Source organism: Uranotaenia lowii, chromosome 1 (genome assembly GCF_029784155.1).
Source record: "Uranotaenia lowii strain MFRU-FL chromosome 1, ASM2978415v1, whole genome shotgun sequence".
Taxonomy (NCBI): domain Eukaryota; kingdom Metazoa; phylum Arthropoda; class Insecta; order Diptera; family Culicidae; genus Uranotaenia; species Uranotaenia lowii.
The window spans coordinates 42,316,776-42,342,950 of record NC_073691.1 but is presented as its reverse complement, the minus strand read 5'-3'; the positions used below and the strand labels follow the sequence as shown (position 1 = coordinate 42,342,950).

The following is a 26,175-nucleotide window of genomic DNA, read 5'->3' as shown; positions in this document are numbered from 1 at the left end:
ATCATCAGAGTCAAAAGTTATGGAAGTTCAAAGTCGAAGTGACAGTGAGCGTGCTTCCAATTTCTATACAATTATGAACGGTACTGTATCTGTCTTTTATACAAAACAATCACCATGATCACTTATACATTGTTTTCACATGATAAACAAAGATCATGCGTGTGTTGTTATACATCTCATCGATTGCTTCTTATTTAATCTGCCTAAACGGTGTCCACGATGAAATTGCCACACTATGAAATTGCTTTAACTTTTTAACCGTAGAATGTAATGAAAATTTGGGTGGATTCAGTTCATAGTGCATTGTTTACATCCTGAAAGTTTTGAAGTCCTGTGATCAAAACTCACGGAAATGGAGTCGAAAGAACAGCTCGTGCGTGGTAAAATCTTGCGCATTCATCAAGGATGTCTTGCATCGTCCCTTCGCTAAAACGTTGGGAATCGCGAATTCTACGGTGTCTAATGCCACTACTCCAAGGACGTGCTGAAGTGGTGTGCCGACAATAAGGTCAATTTCGTGCCGAAAATGTTCAACCCTCCCAACACTCTTAAGCTCCACCCCATCGAGAAGTACTGGGCGATTATGAAGCAGCACTTTCTTAAACCACCTAAGGTAGTGAAGACAGTCGAGGAACTGAAGAAAGTATGGGTTTACATGCAAAAAACGATTGATTCAAATGTTGTGCAGAACCTTATGGCCGGGGTTAAGGTCAAGGTGCGGGCGTTTGCTTATGGACTGTAAATAAAATACGAGTTAAATGATAAAATGAAGTTCAATAGTTATTTTTCAGGCCCTGAAAATTTGATGCTTATCGGATGAAAACTCGAATTTTGCGAATCAAATTTGTGTGTGGCAATTTCATCGTGGGCACCCTTCAGTGTATCTCTACTAAAGTGTCACAAAAGTTTTAAAACTTTTATTGCAGGGATGCAACACGCGGCCCGCTTAGAGGTATACACCGTCTTAGCCGCTTTAGGTTTTACCGACTAAATAAACGTGGACAACTTAAGATTAACAATTTAACATCCAGTACATCCAGTATAGGAATCGAACCCATGTCACAAGTGAAACTGCGATTACCGTGTCACCACGCTAACCGCGTGTTATCAATTTCTTTCATCAGTAGTATATTGAGATAAAATAGTTTTAAAAAATGGTAGTAAAAACTAAACTAAAATTTTATGTTTCTGAAAATTTTAAATTCTGGTTCTGTATCCTGGCTCAAAATAATATATATTTTTTTATTCCAATGGGATTTTTTATTGTTTGTTCTCAAACTCATCCCTATTTCAGATTGCCTAATTGATTCCAGATTATGAATCTTGGATCTCTTGTTAGTGAATCATTAAAATACATTTTCAAAATCATTCAAATTAAAATGAAAAGAAAGGGGTGTATGAATAAAAAAAACAGACTTAAGGTAATAATTTTCTCTTTTCGGAGGTATTCGCCATTATCAATAAATTTGAATTTCGAATTAAAGTTTTCATTTTTTGAAGTGACTAGAAGACACTAAGTTTAACAAGAATGACAAAATTCCCTTCATACACATCGAGGCACAACAAGTGGACGAGACATACCGCCACCAAACAAACAACCTGTGACGCCCATCGTAAGGTCACCTGGTAACATTCCGGCTCTACCCGGCTAACTACCTACTGTTTGATCGATACGACCAGGGCAGAGTCTATCAAGGAATTTTCACTCGGTTGTGTGGCGTAATTTTTCTTCCTTTCACTTTGGCAAAGTTTAAATACGTTAAAAAATTCCACCATGGCTACCCCGAAACCTATTCTGAATGTGGAAAATTTGGCCCTGACCAACAAGAAGATAGCCGAACTGAAGAAAAAGGTTATGCTGGCCGGTAATTTTGAAAAAATAAGTTTCTTGGATGCGATTGGGTAATTTTTTCACAATCTATTCCAGAGGGTCAGAAAAAAGCCTACACCGAGGAATGGGCCGATTCAAAAAAGTCCCAGAATGAGAAGATCAACGAGCTGAAGAAAGAAGTACGCGATTTGACCAATAAACTGTCCTACATCTACAATCCCAATAGTGCAAAGGCTCAGAAAAACGTGCAGGAAATCAAACGTCGAGTAAGTTTGCCACCGGGAGCGAAAACAGTGCAGGAAGCTCTTAAAATCATAGATTTGAAAATCATTGACGTGAACAAGCAAGCAGACGCTAGCGAGGCTCGGTACAAGAAGCGAGAACTTTACTACAGGAAGCTAATGGAGCAATACAATGCGTTGCTGGGTTACAAAAACTCCAAAGCCGATGGCAATAACCCTCCAGAAACGGTCGAAGAAGATGCGAATAGGAAATTGATAACCCATCTGGAGAACGAAATTCATCGCACTTCGGTACAGTGGATGGAAGCTGAACACATAAGGAAGAAATACCGTGGCATTAAAGCGTCTCTGATGCGAGACGCGGAAAAATTTGAAAGCTCTCTGTTAGAACTGGAACAGGCAATCACGGAACAGGGAGCAGAAATAACAAAGCTAGAAGGCGTACACAAGGAAGCCATTCAGATGCGAGACAACACAAAAGCGATTCTTCAACGACAGGAACAGACAACGCACTACGCCAACAAGGCTAGGGAGAAGCAGGCGCAGGATTTCCGACGGCAGGTCGAGGAGCGTAAGGTGGAACTGGAGCGGTTGGAGCGGAAAATTTTCTCCACCGGCAAGACGATTGTGCACCAGGAGAGTGTCCTGTCCGCTTCTGGGGATCATGGCCCTCGCGGCGAGGGAGACGAACCGGACAAGGACAACGCCTCCGAGATGGAGCAGAAGTTCAAGAAGCTGATGCAGGCTACAGGTACTGGGTTGTTTTATTTTTGGTTTTTGTAAGAGTCTTTTTCATATCCATGATTGTTTTTGGAAACTCTCCAAAAGACTTAGGATATGTATTCAAAGTAACTCACGCACGTCAGAGTATCCACTCCCATAGGATTTCTATCCACCAAAGCATAGCCGAATGAGGAACTACCAAGCTAGAATCCCGTCACGACCACACCGGATGGTTTTTTGCTGCAGGCAAGACCGTAGCTGAGTACGTGAGACCTTTTAAGCCTCACCACACGTAATGTGTGGTGTCATACAAGATCCAAGGCCTTCCTTTAGCTTGTCAAGTTTTGTTGACTATCTCTCTCTCTCTCTCTCTCTCTCTCTCTCTCTCTCTCTCTCTCCGTTTATCATTTCTCATGATTTGACTTAGATCGCGCATGATTAGCGAGATTTCGTCGACTATAGCACGCCACGAATGTTCGTCGCGAACAACATTTCCAGCGTTCAAATTTAGAAGTTTTTGACGCCTTGAAACGAACTTGGGGCAGAAAAGATAGCATATTTTGCAGATTCCTTAGTATCTACGCATTCTGGGCACTATTGCGAGCTGATAAGCTTGAACCAATGAAGGTATTGCTTAAGCACCCATGACCCGAAAGGAACTGCGTCAGATGTAAGTTTTCCTCTATACTTCCGATTTACACAGTCTGAAAGTCGCGAGATTAGCCTATGCGTCCATCTAGGGTTGTTCGATGCGTCCCATTGCTTCTGCCACTTGGGCATTAACGCTGCTCGTTGAACTTTAAGCATTCCTCTAGAAGTTCTTGCATCGTAACACTGCTGATCCTTCGACACTATTTGACATGCGCACCAAAACTTAAGCAGTTGCCGACCACTACTCCGAGGTACTTCAGCGACTGTTTCGAGGATGTCGTGTGTCCTCCAAAAATAATCTTCATGTGCGGCACAGTTTTTTTGTTGGTCACAAGCAGAACTTCGGTATTATGGCGGGCTATTTGAAGCTCAACTCCTTCCATCTAGATGCCGACCCTTTCTATAGACACCGTTGCGAAGTCTTCTACCTCCTCGATTGTTTCGCCGGTTATCATGACGCAACGTTCAAACCGCTTTGATTGCTTTGAGGTCTGCATAGTTTAAAGGCACAGTTTGTCTCACAAGGGTCTATATTTGACCTTTTCTTGCGGAACACTACCTTTTCCTTCAAGTGACGACCCCTGCCCATGAAGAAACTGTGTTCGACGGGCCTGCGGTTGGTTCTTCACAAAACCTAGATGATGCTGATCAGCATCAACAGGTTTGGCGACCTCTTCGGTCCTGCGATACGGTGGAGCTGTCTTGCAAATGTGTTGTTCAACTTCTAGAAAATCAGTTGTGTGCAGAGGCCGCTGAATATGCGATATATCATCGAATGCCGAACCGTCCCTTTAGAAGCGATCGAGAAGGACGTTTATTGTTAATGAAGGCACGCCGAACGTGCTGAAATACGCCAGAGAAGCCTTGATACGTTGAACATACTGATATGAGTAACAAACGATTTGGCGAACTGTAACGTAGGTATCGCATTTGCCGAGGAACTTTTGATAATCATTAGGTAACCATAAATATTTTTGTTTAGGTTGATATTAATCTACGGCGAATAGCTAAAAAAACGAAATCGAATCTTTCTAGCATCTTTTAACATCTACAGGGGGCTGCATGATAATTTTGAAAAGAAAACAATAACTTAAAACTTAATTTAAACATCATTTATTTAATTCATCAATGTAATGGTAATAACAGTAATATAAGTAATGTATACATACAACAACTTGAAATCCATTGGGGACAATTGGAGGTACTGTAATAAATAATAATAATAAAGGTGGTGCAAACAAAAACTAGAATTGGATAGAAAAAAAAGAATACTAGAAAGCATTATTCCTTCAGGTTTTTAGTGAGGGAATGTTCGACAAAATTGATTCAAAATTGGAACAAATTGAATAGTCTCCGACGTTTAATCGTGCATCAGTATTAGATCGATATACAACAATGGCTTATGCCGAACCTGAAGATTCTTATGGTATAATAGTAAAATATATCAATTTTACTTCAAAACAAATCAGATTTTCAAAATTCATTGGTAGCATTCGGTTTTTTGTCATTGAACTTAACCACTCGTAGCAGACGAATGGGACGCATATCTTACGAGGCCTGCAGAGCTCATTGTGGGTAATTAACCCCAGGCTTTAGCTAGATGGCGTTCCAGAACTTCCAAACTATCTTGTTTTGTAGAGCAGACTTCGATCTTCAATACACTCTAGAGACAGCCAAGTCCATAGGGTTCAGGTCAAGCGAGTCAAGGGGTTCAGGTCAAGGTTCACTCCGAGCTCGAAATGAAGCCTCATTTTTTTTTGTAATCAAAAATGCTGCTGAAACCGAATTGTGTCCAAAGTTCGACGACATGCCGTAGAACAAGTACCGATTAGTAGATTGGTTGATTCTTCAGCTAGTTCGGTTGATCTTCACCAGGGAAGTGCGAGTAATTACGAGTAATTCCGGCACAGACCTTCAACAATGTAGGTTTCTGTCGCCTGATGGCCTTCAGTACGTCGGCATAGGTTCGTGATCTTTCTGAGAACCAAAATCTGTCGTTATGTACGGTGAAGAGTGTATCGGTAGAAAGCACGATATTTTTGAACTTTTCTTGCACGGCCTTGAATCCATAGACATCTTCGACGTGACGTTAAGCAAGTCCAGGATAATTCCACCTTCGGGAAATCGCCGAGTCATATCGTTTTCTACGTCTTCTGTAGACAGTGGACATATATAATATAAAAAGGGGTTATTTCGAGGACCATCTTTCCTCGGGGTAAAAACCTTCTCAAGGGCCGTCATTGAAAATTGCCGTTTACAAAGATACAAGATATCTCGTGATAGCTGTGTTGCAATTTATCCGGGTTTCTCCTCTAAAAAAGGTCGCTGCTCGTTGCGAATGTCAGTTGAGGCCGTACATCGGCTTTTCGATTGATGACCCTCTGGACGAATCTTTTTCCACGTCCACGCGCTTGGTCCAAGCAGTGGATTTGATGAAAGTCGTTCCTCCTTTCTTTTAAATAGAAGTTCTCCGATGGACCGACGCATAGGGCTGAGATAAAAGATCTCCCCTGCTGGAGATCCGGAGCCAGTGGCTTTACTTGCTGCCAGCCAAGGTTTTCGTCAACTGTGTGGATTTCAGCGGCTAGACTACGCCGCCACGAGCTTCTGGGCATGTCAATTCTTCGATACCCATCTGGATTCTAGTCAAGCGCCTCTCTGCAAATCTCGTTTTGATCTCTTCGCAGCGTGTGTACAATCCATCTCATCTTACGTTCCCGAAACTCGATTTCTAGCGCCTTTTGATGACGCCGGCGATGTAGTTCCACGTTTGAGATACAGTTGCCAGGCGACCAAGCGCGGATAATATTCCGTAGGCAGCGGTTCACAAGAACTTGCAGTTTTCGCGTTCTCGGATTTGACGTTTGAGTTGAAGATTCGGATTTGTTTCGTAGAGATCTGGCGTTAGCGCCAGATGTTCCGGAGACTCGCAAATGCAAATCGAGCTTTCCTGATCCGGGTTTCGATGTCTTTCTTGTTACCACCATCAGGCGTTATCTAGCTAACAAAGTACTGGAAGCACTCTACTTTCTCAACCTGTTGTCCAGCTACCCAAAATAGGAACGATTTTCTGTGTTAATGACCATAGACTTGGTCCTTCCGACATTGACTTTCGAGACCCGCTGGCTTATATCGAAGTAGATAATGTTTTATTATTTAGGCGAATTCCTAGTACAACTTTTCAAGGTCTGCTGAAGTGTAGTAAAAAAGTATGCAAAATTTATTTTATCGTTCAACAGGTGTCAGCGCAGCGAGCGAGGTCGTCGATCGGTTCCTCGCCCAACGGGAAGCGTCGGCCCGGCTCAACTATCTCCGAACCGTTACCGAGAGCGAAAAGAAACAGCTGGAGGCCCAACGGGAGCTGATGGGAGCCCAGCTGGACGCGTTCAAGTTCGCCGACGTCAAGGACAGCGATGTGTAAGTTTTTGTTTCGTGCTTCTTCACCATAGTTTAAAAATTGTAATTTTATATTCAACTTACAGCAATCAGGAGGAACTGGAAAAGGTTAAAAACTCCATCGAAGAGCAGAATGCTCGCCGGGAGGAGTGTGAGAAAGCCATCGACTACACGAAGAACGTATTCAATACCATTAAGGACGCACTCGTGGAGCTGCTGTTGAAGCTGCGAGAAATAGACGATAGCATGGATACCCAGTATTTCCGAATAACTCCGACAAAACAAGTGGATCTGATGGAACTCTCGTCCGGGAACATTTCGGTGGACGAGTTGGGGAACATGTTGGAGGAGCGTATCAAGCTGGGTATGATTGCCAGTGGGCATCCGGGCCAGGAGGCTGTCGACAGTGGCCTTTCGGACGAGGAAAGTGAAGGTCCGCGGCCATCGAGTGCGCTCCAAATTCCAACTGCCAGCCCATCGGTAGGAACATCTTCGGTGCAGGAAGATCGTGAGAAGCCACCGGCCTATCCTCCGGTTTATGTCAATCTGATTGCGGGCCGTACGACGGCACAGATTTCATCCGCTTCGCCAGGTCCTGGAGCGACCGTTGTCCTGTCGGATGATGAAGCGGAGGTGCCGTCGAGGAGTTACCTGAAACGTCAGGCTAACATGATCATCGAGGCGAAATCCCGTCGTAAGGGCTTCCGAATGCCAGCCCAAAAGAGACGCTAAATTGCCGTGATATTCACTGAACGAGAAGGAAGACACTCTAGCAGGGGTTATTAAGTTAGGATTTCTGTTTTTTGCTTTTATTTCTCATTGGTGCGAAACTTCCGTTCACGACTGGAATCCGAAGTGGATTTTTTGCTTGAATAATTTACATACAGTTTCGACATTATGTTTGAATTATCAGATTTAATTTATCGTTTGTGTTTATCGATCCCAAAAATATGGAATCATCTCCCATCTCTCATAGTTTGATTATTTATTGTGTTATACATTAATTATACTTATATACTTTTCATAAAAGACTATACGACCATGTAGTTTTCGTTTGCGGTGAAACTTGTTTGGCTAGGTTGGTCAAACGATTAAAAGCGAAAAATACACCTTCCTACTACCTAATTGGTAATCCGTTTGTCTAGATATAAAAAAAAAACATACATTCAAGTGTTTTTGTCATACCCCACAAAGTTCAACAGAATCTATCTATAATCGAATAATGAAATATAAAATCGAATTTCCTTTTCCCCGCGGTAGGTGGGAGCGTTTTTTGAGTTTTGAACCCCAAACTTCACCAACAGAAGTTAGATTATGTTTTTTTTGTTTGTTAAAAGGAAAAAGGAAACTACAATAATTTAAACAACATCTAATCTAATTTGTTTTAGGGCAGCCTTGCGATCGACACAACAATTTGTGTGCATTGTGACTTTCGATAGATATAAGAAGGTAAAATCCATATAATCAAATAAAGTATATCTAACTTCGTTCCACAATGGAAAAAAGCCTTAACTTTTGGGGTTTATTGTCCCGGAAAGAAAATAAATCGATGCTTTTTGCTTCGTACTAAATTTGTGTTGCTAATATTTTAAATTTCTACAATGGTTATTACTTAAATTTAACTACTGTTTCTCGGGATAATGGAGAGATGAAAGGGATCCGTCCATTTGGGGTGTGCCCTTTTTTGGAGTCGATCATTCATCGCACGGTGCGCACGGTATTCGTTAAAGTTATGTTTGTCTAAAATTTATGTATCACACTCTAACGGGCAGTGTTCGATATTTGTCAAGTTAGTATCTCAAGATAAAATCACGCTCGAAGAAAAACGGATACCCATTTGAATGAAATTACCATCTGAATTTCAACAGTTCAGAAATGTTCGACATTTAATTTATTTGGCTCATAATTCCATTATTACAGAAGTACGCAACTGATTCAGAAACTTTCCTTCCATTTGATGTTGCTTGCGCGTTGTCAGAAGTAGATTATAAAAATGTTCTTTTAGAACTCCTGATAAAACTTATGAACATGTGGTTTAATCTGAGAACGATTCAAAACCGTTGTTCGTAATAATTTAAAGGTAATTAATTTGCATTACAACTTTGTACAATAAGACAAATATAAAATTTCAATTAATTTTTAAAATAAAGTTTAACCATAATCATCATTAAAATTTACTAAAAAAAAATTGCATAGAGTGTCACAAGTAGCTCAATCTCTTGATAATTCAAATTAATGAAGATCGACCGTGATTAAGTTATTTGATACGCAAAGGAGAATTAGTAATACATCAATGCAATTGTTAACTAAAGTTGTGCTAATGAAAGCTTTTCTAATTGGGTTGCAATAACACAATAATTTTCAATGTTAATGCAAATTCAAATTCCTATACTAAGCGAATAAAACTGTTCAGCACATGTTGGAACATATGATTGTATAATTCACAATTATTTTTGGACTCTCAATTCACTTCGATGATATGATTATAACATTACACTCAGGAAATATTCTACTTTCCATCGAAATTCATGAGACCAAATATACGACTACATTTTGAAGAAAACTAAACTTCCAATTTGGAATGTCGAAACCTTAGTTCCCGTACAGGAGCAAACGCTCAATAACCCCTCCCTTTCCAATCCAACAATTTTGTACAATCTTTAATGCCCATAGACCTATACGTTCGATGACTGCAGCAACTCCTCCCTTCCCCTTAAAGATAGTTTAAACAAACTTACATAACCGGTGCCGCCGCGCAACCTTCCCACTCGATCAAATACTGCACCTGGCCGGACATTGAAACCCGTTTACCCTTGATGGTGAACTTCTCCCCGCTCATGATCCGATGAGCGGCACCAAAGTAGTGACTGAGAGTGGTTTGCAAGTTTGTCGAGCTGCTAGGAGCGGCAACGACGGCTCCAACAGTGGGCGCCACCACACCGGCACCTTTCACCGGAGATCCCGGTAAGCTGTTGACCGGTGTTTGAGAGTTTCCTGTCGTCGTCGGAGGTTTCCGGGTGTTTTCGGCGTAGTTTCGTTCCTGCCGCTGCCGCAGTCTTCGTCCGTGGGCCGGATTCCGTTTTGGTGCTGAATGCGAGGTTGATGCGAACTGAGATGCCGACGGTTGCTGCAACGAGGAGTTTGTGGCCGCCGAAAACGTTGGAAGAGCTACCACGTTCGGTTGAGGGATAGCAGTAGCAGCGGTGGGATATGAACAATTGGCGGGAGTGCTGTTTCCCGAGGAGGAGCAAGAGGTCGATGAGGAATTCGAGGTACCCGTTGCTGATGAGGGGAGCAGCTGGTTGAACGATAGCTGGCCACCCGTCCAGCTGCCACCGTCGACCGGTTGCGCGAACAGCGATGCTATCAGGCTTGACCCGGGAATGGTTGTACTTGGGGTGGGAATAGTTGTTATTGTAGTACCGATAACCTGGAAGAACAGAAGAAGATGAGGGTTATTTAAACATCTTGACTAATCTCAATTTTTGGTGGGAAGTCTCTGGATGAATTTATACTTGGTTTCAAATCTCTGAGAAAAATAAAATTGGTAAGAAGTCATCAATCTTTGAAGACGTGCCAGACTTATTTCTGATCCAAAGTGTATTTTCTCAAATTGTAAATGACTGGCATGTGCGTTGAAGTTCAATCATGATCAATATTTATCTTCATTCTTGTCGATACATGATGAACAGTCATCAATCTTTAAAAACTTTCCGGACCTATTTCTGATCCAAAGGGTATTCGTTCAAATTGAAAATGTCTGGTTTGTGTGTTGAAGTTTACTTATGAACAATTTACTTGGTGGGCAACCATCAATCTTTGGAACATATCCCTGGTACAAAGGGTACTTTCTAGAATAAAAATGTGTAGCATGTGAGTTCACTTAGAACAATTTTATCTTGACTCATCTCAATAAAGTCTGCTTCATTTAATATTGGAACACAAACAATTGCGTGTAGTTCAGTCATTTATTAACGAATTCATAATTTGTTTTTCATACAAATGTAGCATTTTCTTTACTCTTTCATAAAAAAAAATTAAAAAAATTATTCATTGCTGTTTCGAAGAAATTCTCGTACTTTTCCCGTAATACGGCACATTATGCGGCGCCCACCCTTTTCGTGCACCGTTTTGGCGATTTGATTCCACCAGTTCTTCATTTGAGTCATGTTCCTAACAAGTTTTCCCTTTGCCTTAAGCCTCCGCTTCGTGATTGCCCAGTATTTCTCTATCGGCCGGAACTGGGGGCAGTTTGGGGGGGTTGAGGTCCTTCGGTATTACGCTGACCCCGTTCGTTGCGTACCATTCCATAACCGTTTTGCTGTAATGGCAGCTTGCGAGGTCCGGCCAAAACATTACTGGACGGTCGTGGGCACGAATAAACGGCAGAATCCGTTTCTGTAGGCACTCTTTTTTGTAGACTTCTGATGTCATTGTCTTGTCAGTGAGAAAGACTTTGGTTTTCTGTCCACAACTGCATATCCCCTGCCAAATCATGTACTTGCGGGCGAATTTATCCGCAAACACGAACTTAAATTTTGCAGGTACATCCCCCCGAGCCGTCGCCAAATAAAATTTTTGACCTGGGATTTGCCCAAAGTCCGCCTTCACGTAGGTCTCATCGTCCATCAGAATACATCCGTCGAACTTGGTCAGCACTTGGTCGTACAGCTTTCGAGCACGGATTCTGGCCACATTGTTCTGCTTCAGCGTCCGATTTGGCTGTTTGCTGGCTCGGAATGACCTTATTCCTTCCCGGAGACGAATTCGTCGCACCGTACTGTGAGCGGCCTGGAACTTATTGGCCAAATCGCGGTCTGAAAGATTGGGATTCCTCTTGACGGCCTTGACTCCGACGCTTCGAATGCGGCTTCCGAGCCGTCGTCAATGTTTCCTTGTACTGCTTGATAACACGCCATACGGTATTGCTGGGCATTTTAAACTGTTTAGCTAGCTTCGATGCCGACAACAATGGATTTTCAAGAAAACTGTGCACAATTTGATCTCTCCGTTCGGCTTCCATGGCGGTTGTTTACAAAATGCTATCGTTTGGTGTTATGACATAAATACATGGTGAAAGGTAATGAATTTCCCGACACGTGGGTGAAAAAACTTTCCAAATCCGTCCACTAGGAGCGCCACAATGAGCAAAAGAATTTGTTCCAATATTAAATGAAGCAGACTTTATTTCTAATCCAAAGTGTATTTTCTCGAATTGAAAATGCCTAACATATCTTGATGAAAAGTCATCAATCTTTGGAAACTTTCCAGACCTATTTCTGGTCCAAAGGGTATTCTTTCAAACAAAAAATCTCTGATTTGTGTGTTGAAGTTTACTCATGAACAACTTTCTTCTTGACTCATTTCAATACTTGGTGGAAAGTCATTAATCTTTGAAAATTTTCCGGAGCTATTTCTGGTCCAAAGGGTATTTTCTCAAACAAAAAATGTCTGGTATGTGCGTTGAAGTGAACAACTTTCGTCTTGACTCATCTCAATACTTGGTAGGAAGTCATAATTCTTGGAGAAAAATTTTAGACCTATTTCGTTTCAATGGTTGATTTCTCAAATTACAAATGTTTGTCATGTGCGTTGAGGTTTACTCATGAACATTTTTTATGTCGACTCATTTCAAATTTTGGTGGGAAATCATTAATCTTTGAAAATTTTCCGGACCTTTTTCTAGTCCAAAGGATATTATCTCAAACTGGAAATGTCTGAAATGTGCGTTGAAGTTGATCCATGAACAAATTTATGCTCTTTTCCGAAAAAGTAAGGTTTGTTAGCTTTAAAATTGTAACTTGGCAACATGCCCTGGCAATTTCACTTTCAATCGTCAATCTTCACTCAAAAATGAGCACAAAACGCGTCATTCGAAAGAGCTTCACTGTCAATTCCCTCCCACACCAGCTTCTCTTCACATTCGGCAAACGCTAATTTCACTCCGCTTTCACCTCGGTCTCCTTCGTTCGAAACTGGCAAACGTCAATTTCATTTCAAAACGAAATTCGAGCATATCCCTTTCAGTGAAAGTTTCATTGCGTATACTCGCATACCTCCGAAAACAAAGCCGGCTGATGCCGGCTGGAAAACAACAATTTGCTGGCGCCCAAGGAAGACACCAACAATTGCTTGAAGATGCACACGGTGCCAGGCCGACATGGCCGGTAAACGCATCAACAAAAATACCAACAATTGCACGGGGCACATCAAGAAATCTGTTGTCACGCGACTGGTGTGTTTGTGTATGCTATTTGCTGCCTGTTTTGCTGCATTGAAAGTCTCGTTTGACGTCGAAATTGATGACTTACTGATTGCGGGCAGTTTCAAGCATCATTGAAATTCTCTTCTGCTGACTTTTGAATTTCTTTCTTTCACCCGAGCAGTGAATATGAGAGGATTCACTTTCATTCGAGTAATGAAAGTGAACTGCTCGAAATTGAAATTTGTTGGAGTGAGACGAATAAAGGGAAATTTCAATTTCATTCTTTCCTTTCGACGATGCCGAGTCCTGCTTGGCAATCCTACTAAATACACTCTATAAGGGATTCGACTAATCTCAATGCAGAAATTCATCACGCTTTAAAAATTGTTCGGCCTATTTTTTTACCCAAAGGGTTTCCGCTCAATCTGAACATCATGCATTTGATGCGTTTTAGTTTACTTATGAACAATTTTCCGTTGGACTATTATGGAATCTTTTCCAAATGGAATCTTTTCCGATCCTGCAAAATGCCTTGCCAACCCATATTGACAAATCTGAATACTTCGTAGAACGTCATCATTACTTTTACTTTCAATGTGATTCGCGCGATTGCGCGTAGTCTGCTGCGACCTAAGGTTGCTTCAGCTGTGCGAAATTTAACTGAAGCGAGCATCGGTTTCGTATGTTGACAGAGTTTTGGGCGCATCTTCACCATCACCAGCTAGTGGACTGACTCGATGTTGGCACCTCGAAAGAATCTGACGTCGATGATGCCCGAGAAGTGCCGACTGTCTTTCAAAACGTGGTCTATCTGTGATTGCGTTTGGTACGGTGATCTCCAGATGTACTTGTGTGCGGTGCTGGAAAAGGGTACTTCGTACGGTCATTCATTTGGAGGCTGGAGCGCGCTGAACCTTCCAATTGTCGGTTTGAATTCCTCCTCGTGGCCGACCTGAGCGTTAAAATCCCCGAGGACGATCTTGATATCACCACCAGGACGTTGTTGCACTCCGCACGCCGCCCCTGACATGGAGAAGAGACGCATACGGAGCCCCCTCTCTTAGTCAGCATGCGACCATAGCATTTTTAGTTATGTGGGAATCTTTCAGGTAGATCGCACTAGTCTTACTAATTCAAAAGGTGGTCTCAAGGTGAAGAGCGTCCGAGGCCACACAGGCCGATATGCCTACTATATGTGGATACAAAAGTGCTGAAGAAATTGATTCTAGAATCGATTCAACAGTACACCTAGAGTAGGTCGGACGCTCGATCTAACAGATTGAGTTCCAGGAAGCCAAAAGGAGTAGAAACTGCTTTTGGGCGGTAGTTATCCAGATAAAGATCCCAACATACCTCTGTAGACAGGAAGCTAGATATTTCAGAACTATCAGCTACGGAACTTGCCAGCTCGTCAACGGAGATCACAACGTTTTCATCAACCACGTATTTGTAGAGCTATGACGAACTACAGTCCCAGAATTCACAACGAAGTTTCTAGTTAAAACAGATTTAATGTCGAGTGACGAACTATATCGGAGGTTGTCAAACAACCTGTCACTGTAGTTTTTAAGTGGACAACGGGATGCGCTTCTCGATTCTGGCCTTGGTAAGCCTCGAACAGATGAGCTTTAAACAATCTGTGCTAACACCATAGGAAAAAATAGCACTGTTTTAACCTCAAAGCTATCCCGTTTCGAAAATGGTTGATCTTGTGATTTTTGGATTGAATTTTCCTTTCAAAATTTCACTCATATCTTCCCATTATCCCACGATTCCGCAAGTTTTATTTTATTCAAACAATTGAATTAAAGAATTTCAAATATTAAAAAAAAATATAGTGAAAAACTTACCGTGCTCTTGCTGAACTTGCGGCGCTTGTTTTTTGTCCCATTCAAAATGTCCCGGGCGCTCAGTCTTCGTTTGACGATACGCGCTACGCGTATCTCGCCGTTCACCAAATTACTACTTAAATGACTAACACTACTGGTGGCGGTGGTGGTGCTGCTGCTGCTATTAGCCTTCTTTGTCAAGTCTTTTGTTTCGTTGAGTTTCGACAGACTCGCGGTGCCGGCTCCGTTGTTGACGACCGAGCTGGGAACCGCGGATGGTTGATGGAACGGGTTGTTTTTGCCGGTGAAATCTTTGGGCGGTGGGATAATCACATCCAACGTGTTTCTGGTGCTGTCATCGGAGGAATCGTAAATGTCGAACGATTTCTCGCTGTCCGTTTTTTTGAGCCGGGCCTTAAAAGCCCTACGGTTACCGCTGGCTACACTACCGGCGTCGCTTTGTGGTTTGGACGAGGAACCGGTACCACTGCCGAATAGTAGATGGAAACCATCCTTAGCATTGGAACTGAACAGCGAATCACTTAAATTAGAACTAGCGCTTTTCCCTGTACTGTTGTTGTTGTATATTGCACCGTTACTCAGCCGGTCTGGAAGGATTCCGCCGTCGCAAATGTCCCCGCCAGCGCCAGCACCGGCCGGGCCATCAAAATCGGAACTATTTTCCTCCTGATTGTTTTCCTCAAACAGCTGCTCCGGAGTTTCATCTTCGGACACTAGTGGAGAGCAAAAGTTTACTCCAGTCATTTTTTCCCTGCTCAACGCATCGTTGACGAACGATTTTTCTAGGGCTCTGTAAAAAAGAATATGGTTATTTTTGAACGTCAATTCTCTAAACATGAGCCAATTAAACTTACACTCGAGGAAGGAAACGAAATACTCGATTTTCCACGGACATCTGGGTGAGCATGTGTTCGGTGATCACTTGCCCGGCAGGAAGTAGTACGTTTGGAGGGTTCGGTGGCAGTGCTACTCGCAGCGTCCACATCGTTGTAGCTTTCTTAACCTCGCCGCCACATTTGAAGCGCACCGGATCATTGGACAGTGTTTGGGTAATGATTTCTTTGCGCGCATTCGGCGATAGCTTTGTCATCTGGAAGAAAATATGTTGTTAAGTAATGCAACTCATAAAATTAAAACGATGAATCTTCTCGTACCTGATCCGACATTTGCAGCGTTTTCCAGTTATCCTCCACGTAAGGAACGATTGCCTTGGAGACGTCGTAGAATCGACGCCCATTGCGACTTATCAGATTGTACAAGGCCAAATGGATCAAATCCGGCCAGCTGACTTCCAGACGCCTCACAAACTCGTGACCATGATTGCAGATGGAACAGATGAAGAAATAGAACCGATCCCCCAGGAAGATCGGATACTGCAGGCTGCGAATACAGCGCCCGTGGAACCACTGCTGGCAGCGACAACATTGTATCATTTCTCTCAGCCAGTCGCCGTCGTCGCCGCAATAGCAGTACTGCTGTTCCCGGTTGGTCAAATGCTGCACATCCCAGATAAGCTCTTCAATCTGGTTTTACATAAAAAAAATTTAGATTTTTTTGTACCACAGCTTGAACGGTTTTGATTAAGTACTTACATTGTACGGTAGTTGCGATTTATCCGTAAGGGGATCTAAGGATTCTGAAATAACTCCGGAACAAACGTAACGAATATCCCTTCGTTTACCATTTGGAGACATACACCTGCAAAAGGGTTAAATCAACAATACAGTAACAAAAAGAAAGCTTAAACAATGGTTTGCTCAACTCACATCCGACAAAACCAGTAGCCGCTTCGCTCGAAGTTCCCGTCCATACATTTGATGTGATAGCCGCGGCCACAGTTTTCGCACAGCTCCACGGTATCGTCTGGTCGGTTTCCCTCGGCCTGTCGTTTGCAGACGACACACGCCGGCGAATCGTCCGCTTCGTTGCCGCTGCTCAGCTTGGTCAGCTCCCGAAAGTCGGACCAACACTCGGTATTATCGTTGAACCGCACCAAACACTGGCTGTTGCCGATCGCTATGATGGTGCCCAGATAAAACTTGCCATCCTTGTGCTCCACCAGGACATCCTCTTGCGGTTTGAATTTGGAGGGTCCGTTTTTCTCCGGCGTCACCGGTAGTTGCCCGAGGGAGGAAGTCGTCGAGTCGGGTTCCAAATCCGTGCTAGCCCGTTTCTCGTTGGTAATAATTCTTGTAGGATCGATCTCTTCTTCATTTGCCGTACCATTGTTATGGCTCTCATTGTAATGGTTATTGATACAGATGTTAATGCGGTCCAGCACCATGGTTGACTGCTTGTGGATATTCCCGTTACCAACCGGACCCGGCGGGGACGAGTTACTTGTCTGGTGCGAGGTCAAAATTGTTATCGAGCTGTTGTTGATCGTACTCGAGGGACTTCCGATGCCAGGGGCAGCTACTATCGGTTGCGGTTGATTCGGAAACGTTCCGGAGTGCTGACCGTTGAGGAATTCGTGGATTATTATCTGCTGTTGCTGATTTGTGGATGGTGCGCCACCTTCCACCGGCAGTGATTTGAAGTGGTAGTTGTTTGGATCCAGGGAGCTAGACGATTTGTACGATGGATTGGACGGCGGATGTCCGTACGGTACGTTGGGCATAAGAAAATTATCTCTACCAGTTGACATTTTTATGAGGTTTCACCTGTTGACGTTCTGAGGCTGCGGGAAGCAACAATTACGATATAAAATTAGTTTTTTTTTGTTAACTTTCATATAGGGTTTATTTAGAAAATAAACTGTATGTAATGGAAATGAAATCTTTGACTAACTTAACATTAATTACGCAAAATATTCTTGAGGAACTCAAGGAAGGTGAAAGCTATGTTTTTTTTTTACAGAGGTAATCGAATCAGTTCTCTAACGGTAAGTATATTTTGTATGTCTTTCATTTAAAAAAACACTTGCAGAATTTATTGAGATGGGAGATGTCAAGACTGTCTCGAGACGAGCCATCTTCTAGTGTGGACTAGCCTTTATTTATTTGGTGTTCCGTCTCACGGCATCACATGATGAACAATATTCCTCCAATCCGTTCGGTCCATGGCAACCGTTCTCCAACTTCTCGGGCATCCCACATACGCCAGATCACGCTCCACTTGGTCTAATCACCTCGCTTATTCCCTGCTCTTCTCGTTCCTACCGGATCAACAGCGAACACCTATTGTGCAGGACAGTTGTCCAGCATTCTTGCAACATGTCCTGCCCAGCGTATCCGTCCAGCTTTCGCTCGAATACTCCGAGTGTGCGCAGGTCCGCTTCGAGCAATATCCACGTCTCGTGCCCGTAAAAGACAACCAGTCTAATGCGCGTAGTGTACAGGTTACACTTTGTGCGGGGGCTAAGTTTTCTCTACCGCAGTTGCTGGTGGAGTCCGTAGTAGACACGACTTCTGCTGATAACTCGCCGGAGAATCTCACGGCTGGTGTCATTGTCTGCGATCACCAGTGAGCCGAGATAGACAAAGTCCTAAACATTAACCCAATCCTTCTTGCTTCGCGTTTCAGTTGCAATAGATTTCCTCTACCGCCGCAGATGATCTGCCAACTACATCAATGTCGTCGGTAAAACAGATAAGTTGACTGAAAATGTTGAAAAATGTGCACCGCATTTCGTCCACCGCTCGTAGAATAACACCTTCTAGCGCCACGTTGAATATCATGCCTTGCGCGATTCGAATGAATTCGACAATTCACCCGAAATTCGCACACAGCACTGCGTTCCATCCATCGTCGCCTTGATCAGTCTGATCAGCTTCCCGGAAAAGCCGTTCTCGTCCATGATTTTCCATAGCTCGTTACGGTCGATCGTGTCGTATGCTGCTTTGAAGTCGATGAATAGATGGTGCGCAGGGACTTGGTGTTCACGGCATTTTTGGAGGATTTGCCGTAATGTGAATATCTGGTCCGTCGTAGACCGTCCCTCCATGAAGCCGGCCTGATGACTTCCCACGAATCTGTTTGCTTATAGTAGGATTCGAGACAACACTTTGTAGGCGGCATTGAGGACAGTGATCGCTCGTTATTTCTAACAGTCCAATTTGTCGCCCTTCTCGTAGATGGGGCATATTACCCTTTCCTTCCAGCGGTTGATGTTTTGTGTCCCAGATCCAGACCATCAACCGGTTTAGGCAATCGGCCAACTTGTCCGGGCCCATTTTGAAAAGTTCAGCTGCGATTCCGTCCTTTCAAGCCGATTTGTTGCTATTCAGCTGACGAATGGCTTCCTTAACTTCACTTATCGTTGGAAGTGGCTCCTCTTCGTCGTTCGTCGTCTTGGTCTCCTGCATGTGCATTGTTCAGGTGTTCATCGAAGTGCTGCTTCCACCTTTTTATCACCTCAAGATGGTCCGTCAGGATGCCTCCGTCTTGTCCTGGCCCATTTCGGCTTGCGACACAAAGCCTTTGCGGGATGCGTTTCAGATAGAACTTTCGTATTTCTTGGGAACGATGTAGCCGCTCTAGCTCCCTGAGCTTCTCCTTCTCCAGGCGGCGCTTTTTCTCCTGGAAAATTCGGACTCGCTGCCTCTTCCGCTGTCGGTGGCTTTCCACGTTCCGACGGGGCTAATTTGCACTACTGCCACCATCGCGGCGTTTTCTTCGTCCATCACCCTCCTACACTCCTCGTCGAAACAGTGTTCGTTACACGTGGCCGTCTCCGCAGCGCTGTTGATGGCTGTCTTGATGGTATCCCAACAGTCCTCAAGAGGGGCTTCGTCCAGCTCTGCTTTGAGCGATTGCGTGTAGTCTGCTGCGACCTCGGGTTGCTTCAGTCGTGCGATATTTAACCGAGGCAGGCGTCGGATTCGTATGTTGTTCACTACGAAGAGTCTTGTATCGAATCTGGTATCGTGTATCGAAGTAACACCGAATACAGCCGGCACTTCGTTCTACGATGCAGCACGAAGTGCCGGCTCTATTCGGTACCTTTTCTCGGATACAGTTGATTGGTGAGGGGCAAACATTTCAGTATGTAGTCAAGCTTCTATTCAAAATGCTCTTTGCTCTTTTCAACACCTTAGTAACTTTCTTCCTATGCTCTATATCATTTCAAATCTATAGTACTCATCGATAAATAATAATAATATTTATTAATGATCCTTTATATTCTCATCGATAAAGCCGCTCCAAATTTCCAAAAAACAAATTCACGGTGATTTCTCCCATTAAAAATTGAAATATTCTTAATAAGTGTTAATACGTTCAAAAAAAAAGTAGAATAATTAAGTTGTTTTAAAAAGCAAAATAAATTCACTAATATTCACAATAAAAAAATCAAATAGAGAAGCAATAGAAAATGAGCTTTTTCTCATACGGGCACACAAGCGCCGATTCCAGGGAAAAGCTATCTCGAACAAATTAACCATTTTAACGAGGAGCACTTCGAACCATTTGAAGATGTATATGCTCGAATTAACGACTTCTCGGAATTGATGACAGAAACAGGCACGCTTTGATTCCCATACGCGAGACTAGAAACATAAAAAACACCAAACGTTGAAACGGATCAAAGTAGGTAATCCATCACCAGACCACGCAGAGAGAGAGAGAGCGAGAACAGCAATGTCACAGCACAGCACAGCCTATTTCGTTACATTTTGGTTTTGGTCTGGCTCTGGTGTACTTTCGCGTTATCTTCCGCTCAATGTGCGATATGTATGTGGTCTGGACACAACATATTATTCTGGTTTGGTGTGCAGCGAAAATGAACGCAAACATCAACTGCTATGTTTCGACGCCTACTACCTCTACTATATGCTTTCGTTTTTCACTTTATGCTTCCCGTTTTTTCTTCATTCATGAAACAGCGATGAGTTGGTAAATAAAGGTTGATTGGAAAATTACTACCAACTGTTGGTGAAAGAATTGAGAATGCATTTCAAATAAATTTTTAAAAAAAGAATACGAATGGGTATTATAGAAACTTTTAACAGTACAACTTGAAATGATGTGAAGAAGCGATATAAGATTATGGGTCTATCTATACACAGTTTATTGATAAGAATGGTGAAAGAAAGTGGGGTGTTCCTCTGATACGATTTAATAAAAAGGCAAACCTCAGCATAAAATTTTCAATATTCAGCGTACCGAACCGTATGCATTGCAATTAGTACAGCGGAATTTGAACTTCATTTTTTTCACTACTCCTCCATCAGCATATTTTTATCGTCGCGTTTTTACTTCTTTCTTATGTTTCTCCGCCCAAGTAATTTCGGTATGAGTAGAGGGCGCTTGTTTTAAGTGCAAATTATGCAATTTCTATCCACTTTTCCGAAGCAGCCGTCAATTAAATACCCTATCAAATAATCACGGCTGCCATTTTTGATAATTTGAATTTTCCCCGAGATATAAAATTTTCTCCTCGCGGAAAAAATACAATCACAGTAGCCCTCCCAAAATGAGCAGCATTACATGAACCGAACAACCATTCTTCGAAAAGAGAACCCCGTTTTCCTATGGCAAATTTCGCCCCCAAATCAAGCTGCACTTACCTGCTAGCCGACCGGAAGCTTTCCCGCAATACACGGCCACAGGTTTCCGGTTTATCTGGAACGATTTTTCGCTTTCGAAGTCGGGAGATTATCGGTCTTCAGAGGAAGCCAAAAATTCCATCAGCAAATACGGCGGTTGCCATCTTTTTCTTGGTGCTGCACTACTTTTCTTGCTTGATGTCTGCGCTCGTCGTTGGCTCGCGACTTTTCCTTCGCACCGCAGCGGCCAATCTGCTGCCGGATCTCATTGGTAACTCATCGGGATATGTTTTTAGTACAACTTTTTGACACACGCTAACTTTTGGCTACCCCTTAAAGGCGTAAAATTGACCCGTTATTGAGAACCTCCACTATCTGTCAAATAAAGGGTCATTTTAACGGATCAATATTACCCCTTATTTCGGAAGGCTTGATTCCCTTCAAAAAGGGTAGTTTTCAATCTTGTCATTTTTCAAACGTTTCATTTGCGGTCGTGAATCGTGGTAAGTTTTATTATTATTTAATGTAGACATTATTCATGAACATTAAGATATTAATTTGAATAATTCCCGCTACAGATGATCTTGGAACTAGGAAATGGTGTTTCATCACCTAATTTGCAGCACAAAGACGGTTTCGTATCGGCACTTCAAGCCAGCCGATGTTGTCGGATTCTAACGTAAGCATTTTCCTTCAAATTTATTAAGCAATTTTCATATTACAAAAAGTTTAATTTTCTTTCAGTTTTCGTCATCTCGATACCGCTACCGCTAGGAAAACGTCCAGGGCAAATGGGAATTCCGGACAAAAAAATCGTAACGGAGGACCGGCATTTAAAAACTTCCTATAATTATTAATGAACAATCTTATTCCAAATAATACATGATGTTTTTAAATATAGTAATTCAGTTTTATTTTGATTAGACATTTCATTGCTTTTTATTCCATTCAACAAGCCACTGCTCACATCTCTATCCAGCGCAAGCGTTTCAAATAAGGGGTAGTTTTGACCCGCTAAGGCGTTATCATACTGAGTACCCCTTAAAGGGTAAAGGGGTTTTATCCGAAAAAAGGAGTTCTCCCAGTCTTATTCAATAACGGGTCAAAAGTATTCGTTAAGGGGTAGCCAAAAGTTAGCGTGCAGTTTGCCGGGCGGGGAACTCAGTTGAGCTGTCAGAAATGAATTTTAGTACAAAAGTCCATCGAGAACAGACCTAACCGATGCCTAAAATTGATGAATCATGTTAGAAAAAATGTTAAGAAATAACCCGCATAATCAAAAACCGTACAACCAATCGTCAGTATTATACTGATCTGATAACGGTAATCGTTGCTGTTCGTAAAATCATTATTCGTGTGTCCAAACTTATCCGTATACGCTAGAGATTATTCCAAATTATTTTTAAAAGATACAGTTAACAGTTTGAAAAACTATAGTGTCGTGCGTCTTTACTACAGTAGGAGACGCGCCTTCACTGTTTCTTTCTCGAAAAAGTGATTGTCACCGGAATTAATCGGAACCTGGATAGCCGTTCCTTCACGGGATACCCGAGTCCCTCGACGTGTATCGGTAGTGGCTGTTTGGCATCGATTGTACCAGGTTTTCTACCGGATCTGCCATCTTTTGGGAGAAAAATTGGTAGGCAAATTGTATATATTATCACGATTTTTTACAATAATTTTTTGTTTTGTTTTTGTAGTCAGTGCGAGATGTTTCAATAAGCGGAACCGGAAGGAAGAATTCCTAGATGTTCTCCAAAGGAAGAGCCAAATTCAGATCAGAAACGTAGGTAAAGCTAAGAAGATTATCCTGAACTTGATGATTAATGTTTTCTAATTTGCTATGTGATTTTGTGTTTTTTTAGGTTAGTTTTGATTTCGCTGAATTGGCGTTTCCGGAACAAGCTGTATTCGCTTGTCGGGGGCTCGGCCGTTACCACAACCTCGAACGAGTCGGATGATTGGAGATGGTTGTTGCTAATCTTCAGCCATGTCGCATAATCGGGAGAATAAGCATCCCATGCACCAAAGAAACAACGAAAGCAGGAGAGCTCCTGGCAGGTACCATATCAAATTCGTTTAAAAAATAATTTCCGTTGAATTATTTCTATTTTCGAATCCATCCATACAGCTCGTCAAAGTCCAGCAAAAGAACCATCTCACTGGATGAGCACCACAACGGCAGCAGCGATAGCGAGTTCGGGCGGAAGAGCAGCAGTAAAAACAAATTTGTTAAAGTGATCGCTCATGACGGGTGCTGATGAAAAACAGCTACGATTATTGTCGGAAAGGTGGGCAACATTTTTATCGCCAAGGTATGGACTCAGTAGGAATAAATTATGAACGAGGAGGCAGAAAAACGTGGCGGTCAACACCATCAACACAGCCATGTAGAGATTTCCATGCCATCTTCCTCTCCGCCGATATCGCAACAGCATTTTGAAGGACTTAAGAAAAGGTAGGTTTAATTTACAAACTAGCAAAATTAGAATTTTATTTCGAGAATCAGTATAAAAATCGAAAAAAAACTCATTAAATGTATTTAAATAAAATAATATGGATTCAAAGTCAAACAATAGATCAAAGTTTAAAATATTGTCGTGAGATTGAAAAATCTGATACAACATTCAAACAATTCAAATTGAAATTTCTGTTTTTTATGTTTTTGATTCACTGAATGGAAAATAAAAATTGATTCGAAACTTTTAATCAGAAATTCCGTTCTTTGAAATATCAATAAATTTAGCGAAAATGTAGGTTCGTTACGTCACCACAAAATATCAACTCTTATCTCAGATCAATATATGAACGCTCCCAGATTAAATGTATACTTAAGATATGTACTTTTAAATTTTAATCAAAGATTTTTGGAAAAATGGTTGGTTTTTGAAACTTTATTTAAAGTTTATGAAATAGTTCTTTTTTTTTCTAGCCAATTAATATTTATCCAGGATTTACTTTTGTTTCAGATTTTCAAATGTCCATTCGTGATTTCTTCTTTGCACGATGAAGCCCGCATCTGGCCTTCTGGACTCACCGCAACTGACGGTAAAATTTAGTAATTCTTTCTTAATTTGATTGTAATTAAGTTTATTTTTTTTTCAGATAAAAAAAAAAATCTCCATCGGTAACGTCGCACATTTCGAAAGGGTAATCGGAACCTGGAAACGATCTGCCCTCTCCCGTAGAGATTGTTAAAAAATATTCTGGAACCTATAGTAGGGGTTGATGTCATAAGCATTGACCCTCTCACAAAGGGGATTTCGCTTGTTAAGTGTTGTACCTTTTTTAAATTTATTTGGTGCTATGGATTTTTACAGCTGGATATCATTCATCCCCAATTTTATACCTACATATTTAAAAGCTACCTAAAATTGAAGAAATTGAAAAAATATCCAGGAGCGTAGAGGATTAGGTAATAATCATTCCAATAGATGTGAAAATAGAAACACAGCATTTCAATACAGAGTTGAAATTCCTTAACAGATATGTATGAAGATATTTGAAAATTGAGATTTAAAACTGGTTGTAAGAATTGATATTCGTTATTGACATAGTTTTTTGACTGTATACTCAGAAATAGTATAGAAAATTTAATATACAAAAAGGCACTTACGTCAGAAGTCGCATGAAAACCAACTTCGAAAAAAATGAAGTACAAAATACAGAAAGCTAAATGAGAAAAAAATATTCCAAGTCATGTTCCGAAAACCATGAGATATGTATTGGATCCGTAGATCTTTTTTTGATAAATCGTAATTAGACATTTATAAAAAATCATTTGCTAAACAAAAGCAATATCTGTTGGAAATTTTGAACATAATTTAAATTTTTTGCAAAATCTTTTATTTTATAACGTCTGCACAATAGCAAATTTAAAATTAGTTTTGTGTCTATTAGTTTAGGACAGGATTGTAATAACCCTATTTGCGACAAAGGTACTCGGTGAAGGTACTGATTTGTGATAAAAAATAGATTTTCATAGTTTTACAGATAGAGTAATCTAGACACTACATTCAGTAATAATTCTAGTATTATAGGTACTCAGCAATGTATTCCAAGGACTGCCCAATGTAAAATTATCACCAAATTGGTGATACGAATGATATGATTTGTTAATTAAGCAAAAAACTAATGTAAATAATCGAAACCCATATTAGAATTAAATATATTATTTTAAACGATTTTAAACATGAATAATTTTCTTCTTTATTATTTATCGTAAAATGATCCTTTGAAGATACGCGTTATCATCCGTAATGATTCAAGTCGACGATAAGATAACGATTACATCTATCGTTTTACTTCATTTAGGATCTATAGAAAAAAGCAAAAAAATGAATCGTTCATTTACTTAACAACCCGTTCCCTGTATCGTTTTTTGTGTCTAAACGATTCCATTTGATGAAAAAACGATTTGTTCAATCGTTCATTAATAATCCGGAAACTATAAAGGTAATCTTTTGGGTGTCTTGGGTAGAAGATAATGGGAATAGTTACTGTATGATACGGCTTCATGCGGGAAGAGCCATGCAAATTTGATTAATAAATTATGTAATCCCGAATAGGATTGCACCGTGAAAAAACCATAAATTCCTTATTCACAGACTATAAATTGCACAATGATGATTATCGTCTTCGATACCGTGAATTCACATTGGAATTCATAGTTTTCGACCATACATTTCAGCGTTTTGACGAAAATAACCATGAAAAAGGGATTTTGTTATTAACATTTTTTTATGTTTCTTTAATTTTTGTACAGTTTTTTACATTTTTGTCCCTTATG

At 41.5% G+C, this 26,175-nt stretch overlaps 2 protein-coding genes and 2 long non-coding RNA genes across 4 annotated transcripts; 3 read left to right on the top strand and 1 right to left on the bottom strand.

The window, feature by feature from the left end:
* Positions 1–1,766: 1,766 nt before the first annotated feature.
* Positions 1,767–8,485, top strand: LOC129738454 (outer dynein arm-docking complex subunit 3). The gene is made up of 4 exons (XM_055729659.1): positions 1,767–1,865; positions 1,928–2,824; positions 6,687–6,864; positions 6,930–8,485. Exons 1-4 carry the CDS (start codon positions 1,775–1,777, stop codon positions 7,573–7,575), a joined length of 1,812 nt encoding a protein of 603 aa, XP_055585634.1. The 5' UTR covers positions 1,767–1,774; the 3' UTR covers positions 7,576–8,485.
* Positions 7,631–21,628, bottom strand: LOC129738452 (polycomb protein Pcl). The gene is made up of 7 exons (XM_055729658.1): positions 21,408–21,628; positions 16,665–17,578; positions 16,491–16,596; positions 16,053–16,421; positions 15,753–15,988; positions 14,899–15,688; positions 7,631–10,273 (listed from the first exon to the last, which is right to left on the bottom strand). The coding sequence occupies exons 2-7, from the start codon at positions 17,543–17,545 to the stop codon at positions 9,578–9,580; spliced, it is 3,078 nt and encodes a 1,025-aa protein (XP_055585633.1). The 5' UTR covers positions 17,546–17,578; positions 21,408–21,628; the 3' UTR covers positions 7,631–9,577.
* Positions 21,629–21,706: 78 nt separating this feature from the next.
* Positions 21,707–22,338, top strand: LOC129745079 (uncharacterized). The gene is made up of 3 exons (XR_008737070.1): positions 21,707–21,889; positions 21,965–22,065; positions 22,131–22,338. It is a non-coding gene; the product is annotated as an uncharacterized LOC129745079 (long non-coding RNA).
* A 375-nt stretch (positions 22,339–22,713) lies between these two features.
* LOC129739248 (uncharacterized) lies at positions 22,714–25,534 on the top strand. The gene is made up of 6 exons (XR_008735777.1): positions 22,714–23,025; positions 23,087–23,176; positions 23,252–23,447; positions 23,518–23,844; positions 24,356–24,434; positions 24,492–25,534. It is a non-coding gene; the product is annotated as an uncharacterized LOC129739248 (long non-coding RNA).
* Positions 25,535–26,175: the final 641 nt, after the last annotated feature.

Coding starts and splice junctions, on each gene's coding strand:
- LOC129738454 (XM_055729659.1), top strand. CDS start 1,775: ATGGCTACCCCGAAACCTATTCTGAATGTGGAAAATTTGGCCCTGACC. Junction 2,825..6,686: donor GAAGCTGATGCAGGCTACAG/GTACTGGGTTGT, acceptor ATCGTTCAACAG/GTGTCAGCGCAGCGAGCGAG. Junction 6,865..6,929: donor GACGTCAAGGACAGCGATGT/GTAAGTTTTTGT, acceptor TTCAACTTACAG/CAATCAGGAGGAACTGGAAA.
- LOC129738452 (XM_055729658.1), bottom strand. CDS start 17,545: ATGTCAACTGGTAGAGATAATTTTCTTATGCCCAACGTACCGTACGGA. Junction 16,597..16,664: donor GGCTACTGGTTTTGTCGGAT/GTGAGTTGAGCA, acceptor ACCCTTTTGCAG/GTGTATGTCTCCAAATGGTA. Junction 15,989..16,052: donor CGCTGCAAATGTCGGATCAG/GTACGAGAAGAT, acceptor ATTTTCTTCCAG/ATGACAAAGCTATCGCCGAA.